Here is a 7,988-nt window from a genome sequence, read left to right as displayed (position 1 = left end):
TCTAGAACCAAGAATTGTTTTAATTTGTTGAGCATTTTACAATGTAACAGACATCCAAATCAGAGTTCAAATGATTGCAGGCAAAAAGGCGAGAGGATAATGAAGAAAATTAGCACACTTAAAATCTCCCAAGGGATCACCAGTGCCACATATGCCAGGCACAGACATCATATTTTCAGTATTGACATTTTTTTTATTGGGAGATTCCCCCACTTATGTTGGCAAAACCACCAACACTATCATAACGTTATTTAAAATCACTGCAACATTATGGGCAATGCTGGAGGGAAATGTCATTGGGGCATCCAGAGATTAGCGCTACCACCGGCGTTTCTTTAGAAAATGTGAAATCGTAACTGGAAGTGCCACACAGATAACCACCAAACACGGCCAAATCCACAGCCACAGCGTGACAACACTCTTCACACGCACATTCCTACTTCCACACCTCATCAGTTTAGATGGCTACATAAATATATTATATAATTACATGTATATAAAACCTACATAATACAGCAGTCCGGGCTATTGTATTTGTCAAGCTAGACTTTGGGAGTCAACCTGTTGTATAGGTACAGTATTTCATAAAGGGCATTGCACAAAGATGAGTTCATGCAAAACGATTTCACACTGCGTTAAGACCGTCTTAACTCTGGTGCTGTACGAACATACTTTGGCACTATAAAACTAAAACAAAGTTTGCCTAGTACACACATTGCAGCAGTTGAGAATTTTCACGTTTAATTTCATCGTGTGGTAGAGAAAGGATTGTGATCACCTTTCTGTATTTGTATATATGATAGGGGCATATACACAATAAGCAAATGTATGCAAATAGTACAATATTTTTCCCCACTTTATAACTTACCAAACAGTAAGGCTTAAAACCATGAAACACGTGACAAAGGCTGTATCCAATATCTATTGTTGAGTCTTCCAGAAACTTAGGCTCCACAGAGTCTATTTCAGTAAAATGATCAAAATATCTTAGTGTTAAGTGTTGAGCCCATTACCAACAACAGGTAGTTGATCATTAAGCACGAATCAAAACATTAAGACCAGAATCCTGGTGTTCCGTGGCGAGAGTGTACGAGCAGGGAGTGCTGCTATCATGCTGGGTTTAACGTGAAACTCCACAGCAGCACAGACAACACACACAAACGTACAAGGAGAAATCAAACCTAGCAGGCATCACAACCAACTAGCTTTGCTCTCATCATGATCTCTGTATTCAAAAAAGGTCCAAAAAATGTACTAGAACAGATATCTTGTCAAGCTGTGAGCGACTGTCTTAGACACGTTTGAAGATGCTTAATATACCCTATGTTTAACACCGTTTCTTAGAATGCACTTATTTGTCAGTTTTTTTTTATCATGTTATACACTTACCCAGGAGCTAGACAGATCATTTCTATTATATTGCAAAATAGCTGCGGATATTGTGTTCTCATTAAGGGATTAGAAAGGGGTTGGGAAGGGTAATAATGATCATATTTCTGTATTTACATTCTGAAATATCAGAATAAACATAAGCACAATCCACAGAAGTATTGGCAGTCCAATTTTGCAAACAATCGGTCATTTCCAAAGCACAAACTGTACATAAGCTCCCAAAGCAAAAAATTTACACAGCTGCTTAAGCATGTACTGTACAAAGTTCTATGCACATGTTGTATCCCTGCCCGCGCTTACACTTTGAGAGGAATCGTCAAACTAAAGTTTGTTGTGATGTGGCAATATATTTCAGTCTTCATTTAAGCGGTAACCATCTGGGTAGTTTACAGTAAAAAAAGCCTTGCATGTTTTTGCACAGTCGTAGCCAAACTGAGGCAAGCGATGCTAGTGGCTGTGTAGGTCAGTTGATGTACTGTGACATCCAACGGAAGCCTTCTCCATATCCCTGTCGCTTCAGCACGCTGCACATGAACACCTCCAGTGGGCGAGTGTTGAGGTCTTTGAGCGGGATATTACCCTGCTCACACAAACACGGGGAAGGTGGTCAATGATAAGCATCAACATACATACCGACAGCGCATCGGCTCACATACTCGAACGCAATCTGCGTGTATATTATGTACACAAAAACAATTTCAATAATTAATTGGGCATGTAATGATGCCGATTCATCTAGGAAATGTATTCTTATGCTCACGACTCATCCATTAAAATAGTGCATGTTAGAACAGATTTACTATTCATCTACATTATCACAAATTACATGTTAATGGTACATTTAGGTCAATAGAACAAACAAAACTACACAAAAAAATGTTGAAACAATAGCAACAAAACATTACATTTGACAAAATAACTTTCACAAATCCCAAAGCATGAGAAGTCATACAAATGTTGGGTGGAATTTTCCAAATCTGAAAAAACACCACCAACAACAAACCAAAATGCGACACATTCCTCCGATGACAGGGATGCAAATAAATCCACACGCTTAAAGAGGCAAAGCGGCAGGGCCTTGTCGGTGCCGTACCTTTCCAGTGGTCTGGCCATAAAGGCCAAACACTTCGCGCAAGCGCTCCTCGCTGATCGCTTCTGGCCGGTCGATTTTGTTTCCCAGGATGAGGACGGGGACATTGGCGATCGTTTCATCCGTTATCAGAGCCTGCCAGAAAAGGGAAGAGAGTCGTCATGGCATATTTGATAAAAGTCCCGCACAGCCCTGTGAAGGGACATCACTTAATGCCCAACTCTCGAGTAAAATCCGCACTGTGGCACACATGCCATGAATGAATAACCACAGTGCACACAATTGGCCAGCAAGGCTGGTGAGCTCAAGTTCAACGTTATTGGTGAACCTTTAAGGTAAACCAAAACAAATTAAAATGTCGTAACTGGTATCGCTGTACATAAATGATTTTTTAACTCATTAATAACCAGCCATTTGACTGAATGCAATGATTATTCTATGTTTGCTTGTGCACCACTGCCAACGGCAGTCCCTTCATTTCTTATTCTATTTCAACACAAACTCTATATTGTTGTCAAGGCAGTGGCAAACACAGGAGTGGGCCTTACATCTAACTCTTTCTTGGCTTCTGTCAGTCTCTCATGGTCTGTGCAATCCACAAGAAAGACCACCCCATCGATCGCAGGGAGGTAGTTTTTCCAAATCCTGCGTGCTGAACTCCCCAAGCAAAAGACAATACATGTATCAGTTCACGTAAAATAAGTTAATTCCAGTGTGGTAAAAAGCTGATGTACTTATGGAAGATAACTTCTGAGAATGCCAGTGTGTTTACCTTGTGCGTGGCCACCCAAGTCAAAGGTGGTAAAGGTCATGCCAGCCATGGTCAACTCTTCTGAAGCTGGAGAGAGATCATAAGCATGTTACATACAGCTTGTTATTACACACTTCAGTACCAGCACAAATTATAGAGAGAAGATAGACATACACATTATTCAAATTAGTATGCTGAGTTTGAATAACTTCTTTGTAATAATTTTCACGTTTAAAATGTTACCAGTACAATTACTCTTAATAAGAGACTACTCATTACCATGCTGATTTAAATATGAGAAATGCTCTTGATCAAAAATACATTTATTGAAGTATTATTTGATCATGTTCACGCTACAGTAATGCTGAGAAGCACCAAGTCCAGCACATAAAAATAAAAAATCTATGAATATATAATTTTGATCGGAGACATTTTTGTTTGACATGCAATCAATGTCCACTAAAATTAAACTAATTATACGTCAATTTATAACTTTGAAAAATCATTTATTTAACAATCTTATAAAATAAAAAATGTTTAAACCCTCGAGCATAAAGTGCAATCTCCAATTACAAACCAACTCGACCTGATCTCAGTGCTGTGAAACAGGGCCATTTGCCCAAAATGTCAGCCGGTATTAAAGAGATGATGACTACTCTTTATTACGTCACTTGTAAAATCCAGGAAAGCTTCGCTTTGTCTCTCTTTCTCAGGGGGCGGTTGAGCGTTTTTAAAGAAATAACCATGTTCTGTTCGTGAAGCTCACTTGGGTGCAGGGTAGGAACTGGCTGGCCCATTCGATCATCCTTGAGCATGCAAAGCAGCGTTGTCTTGCCAGCATTATCCAACCCAAGGAACACCAGCTTCCCAGACTTCTTATACAGGCCTAGAAGACATTCATTTGTAAACCTTCGATTAGCATTTTAACTTTAACAATGTATCGCTAACTTTTGTTTTCAATCAAGGATCACAGTTGGTTATGTAGGGTAAACTATTATGAATGGTTGGAATATGCTTAGGGTTCATCTGCTGTGGAATCCTGACCAATCTCAACCAAGCTTGGTAAAATACAATTATTTTAGGAATACCAAGCATGTCACTTTACACAGCCAAGTGTAATGCACCGAAAACCAAGAATACCATTTCACATACAGGCAACTATGCGGAAGCTAACTCTATATATAATATAATAATTTTTTTGTCCAGGAAAGATACATTATCATAGAACTATTTTTCAGGAGGGTCCAGCATTGGTAAGATGTTTTCAGCCAATTTATGAGTCTTTATACGTGTGGGAGGACTCTGGAGTACCCGGAAAAAAACCCATGCGTCCATACAGATGCAAACCTATGAAGATTGGGCAACTTGCTGTACTGCCTTCTAGCGAGGCAGGGTATGTATGTTGAACTTCTTTCGCAACGTATGTAGCCAACAGGGCTAATCGGAGGAGAGGAGCGGGGGAATGACAACAAACTAAACACTAAAATCTGTTCTAAAAAATTAGTTTTCAAGGGTATGGCACTTAGACGCCCACGGGAAGGGCGTTTCACAACATGTGTGATCCACTAACCCTCGCGTGCGCCACCACCAATGACAAAATTAAATCAATGGGAAATACAAAGACAGTCATAAAGATGAAACTATGGATATGAAAAAAACATAAGCAGGTTACAGACATGACTAAAACTGTTAAAAAGTCGGCTTTGGCAGAACATATAGCCAGAAGGGATAATGATTGATGAATAAGAATAATTATGAAGTGGCACCAATTAACATCCAAAAGAACATCCAAGGAGTAGATGGAGCAATGAAATCAGCTAGTGTGCCGGTGTGAAGTGGACTTTACATCAAACAATTGTGAGGAATGGCAGCAGCTTGGGGAGGGCTTCATCCAGAAGTGGATTGACCGTGGCTGCTCATAATGCATAAACTATTTTTTTTCTACAACTTTGTGTACATTGTGACCCCTTGCCCCGTTTGTCAATACTCACCCAGGAACTGCAGCATGCTGCTGAACCCTTTATAGATCCACGAAAAAAAGAAGGACATCTCTGATAGGTAGCGGGGGGAAACTGCAAAGGCACTGAGTTCTACAAAACAAAAACAAAACAAGAGCAACATTTACTCGTATGAACAGATCTTTCTCAAAAGCCAGCCAGCACTTGTGCCCTAGGGACACGAAAGTGTGTGACGAGTGTACAATAAGCGAGAACATTTGAACTTTGCGTACACGTCACTAACAGCACTTGCCCTGATAGTATATCTGCTGACAATCTTTGCCACCGTGTAGGGAAGCGGTGTAGTTGTGGTTCACAAACTTTGCTGAAATCACAGCCACCCCAATTCAATTCCTGATTATGAAGCTTAACAAAAGGTGTGCATGTATAGCCATTTTGTCAAACCACTGCTAGATGAGCACCTCCCCACACAGTGTGGGTCGTGGGTGTTATGTCACCATATTTCACCAGGCTTGTCAATGCGGGTTGGTAAATGCGTGGAGCATAGATATGAGGATATGTTAGTGTGGTGCTCACCGATTTAAGCACTGTGGTAGCAATATCAAAACTTGGTCTGGGCCTTCCCTAGGGCGACATGAGCTTCACTAGGTCGCCTTGGCCCAAAACGAATACTTGACAAGCTGTGGGACACAAACATCCGCATCGCAGAGATGAAACAGTCAAGACTGAGTGGCGCTACACACACCCGGCACCTGCCACGTGAGATACACACCGGTATTTCTCAATAGGTGCTCGTCAACACGACAGCGTGCGCGAGAGGCTGTCTCAGTATGCACGAGGGTGCCCAAACCCAGCACCGCTGCTGTACGCAGCGTTATTAAAATAACGCGATCCACTTTCTATGGCACGAACGCCTGCATGACAACGCGCTACAAATAGCGCAAACAGGGTGTCGTGTGTCGTGACGTGCGCACGAATCTGACTTAAAGACGTTACCCAAGAAACAAAAAAACACTTGTTATATTTCGATTTAAACCTTTCGTGACTGCAGGGATTCATATTCTTGGTTCTTTCGGTAAAGTCACGTAGAAGGGAAAATAATAAAAATAAAACAATAAAATTCTCACGACGTTTCGATTGCAATACAAGCAATCATCATGTGTGAAAAACACAGCAAATGTTGTTGTTTTATTTATTTCCCTTCTACGTGACTTTACCGAAAGAACCAAGAAAACTTGTTACATTGTAAATATATGACCTGGACTGTGTGCTGGGCAGTCAGAAACGGCGTTTTTAGCTTAATTAATAAGGCAAAATGTTTTAAATTTAGTCAGGGGGTGTTGCCAGAGCGTTCCAGGAGTGCGACTGCATTGGTGTCCATACACTTAACAGTGATCTTAAAATATTGTCTCAGTGCAACAATTAAAATCGTGTCTTACTAACAAATGTTTTTTTTTTGGGTTACAGCCTATTTCGTTACTTAAAATGATATAGAGGGACCAACCACGAGTCGCGCTCAACCTAAAGAGGTCAGTGTTCAAAAACTCCACATTCATCTGGTAGGCGTGAATAGATACACACAGGATGGGAGCATTATTAATGTTACAATGTAACGTCCTATCCACCTTCCATCGTACAAGTGTCCCTCACACATCCCACAGGAATGTGGCGATTCCACATTCCAATGGAGTAATTCTATATCGAGTACATCTCTAACACAACAACAACAAATTATCCGAGGAATTTACTGGAAACGAAAGCGTTCACCGACCAGTAAGACAGCGATTGTACCAACAATCGAAACGTCGTGATTTATGTTTTTATTTCTATTCTTATTTTTGTTATTTTCATTTTTAACTACGTGACTTTACCGAAAAAAACCTCGGAGTTCTAAAGATGAAGTCCACACACTTCTCAAATCGGGAGCCTGGTAACGCGACGTGGGATTAACGATTTGCGGCGTTAAGCTTACCTAGCGACGGCGTGAAACTTGTGTGTCTACTTGGGGTAGGGTACGGAAGTGAAGATGCGGAGACGGTGAATAAGAACTACAGTAACATTATATAACAAAAGCACCCATTCTCTCGGGACGTGAAATGCGTAATAATCGGTGGCGCGGCTGGACACGACGCGACACGCACTCAGATTGAGTCTGACTCCCGCGGGGTCAATCTCACGTCTCGGGGTCTCTCACTCCTTGCGAATAAACTCACGAAATGAATGCCTCACCCCTTGAATGGCCCGCGAAATCTCAGGCGACGAGAGGAGAGATTCTCACGCGGGTTGACGGATCAACCTCGCGGCGGCGGCGGCGGCCGTCTCCCCACCTCCTTTGACATCAATCTCGGGCCACGATATGAACGCGCCTCGATCGCCTTAAACGCCCGCGAGTCTCACGCCTTTGTTCATGGTGCGTTGCCACTTTAATGACGATAAGAAGTTATATCATTAATTATTATTTTCAATAAAAAAAAACTCTACTTTCTCTCCCTCCCTTCCCGGGTCACCCACCCCGAACCACTTGCGGCCTAGGCTCCCCTACCCAGCGACCCTCGAGGTCGGCGGCAGCGCATCTATCCGAGGACCGCCCAAGGCCCGCCTCCCCTTCCACGCCTACCGGTCTCGACGCCACGTACCTCGGGGGGGGAGAGAGGTGGGTGGTGGTGTGACGACGACTACGACGACAACGCGCTGCGGCTCAGGAAGACATGCGAGAGGGTTGGTGGTGGTAAAGGGGGTGGTGGTAGGGGGCGGTGGTGGTGGTAGGGGGGTGGTGGTGGTAGGGGGGTGGTGGTTG

General features: G+C 42.4%; 1 protein-coding gene across 4 annotated transcripts; it reads right to left on the bottom strand.

Annotated features, from left to right (window-relative positions):
• On the bottom strand, window positions 1–7,988 carry LOC144724330 (small COPII coat GTPase SAR1B). Of its 4 annotated transcripts, none has more exons than XM_078603364.1 (8): window positions 7,828–7,988; window positions 5,768–5,871; window positions 5,225–5,323; window positions 4,000–4,119; window positions 3,255–3,320; window positions 3,031–3,134; window positions 2,486–2,617; window positions 1–1,972 (listed from the first exon to the last, which is right to left on the bottom strand). In XM_078603364.1, exons 3-8 carry the CDS (start codon window positions 5,280–5,282, stop codon window positions 1,856–1,858), a joined length of 597 nt encoding a protein of 198 aa, XP_078459490.1. In that variant the 5' UTR covers window positions 5,283–5,323; window positions 5,768–5,871; window positions 7,828–7,988; the 3' UTR covers window positions 1–1,855. The 4 variants fall into 4 exon arrangements, with proteins under 4 accessions (XP_078459490.1, XP_078459491.1, XP_078459488.1 ...); XM_078603365.1 differs by having other exon boundaries at window positions 7,164–7,828; XM_078603362.1 differs by lacking the exon at window positions 7,828–7,988 and adding an exon at window positions 7,421–7,532.

The sequence above is a fragment of the Lampetra planeri genome, chromosome 20 (genome assembly GCF_965212315.1).
Source record: "Lampetra planeri chromosome 20, kcLamPlan1.2.h2, whole genome shotgun sequence".
In the NCBI taxonomy this organism is placed as follows: Eukaryota; Metazoa; Chordata; class Hyperoartia; order Petromyzontiformes; family Petromyzontidae; genus Lampetra; species Lampetra planeri.
Note: the sequence above shows the minus strand (reverse complement) of the source record. Positions and strands in the feature narration are given on the sequence as shown.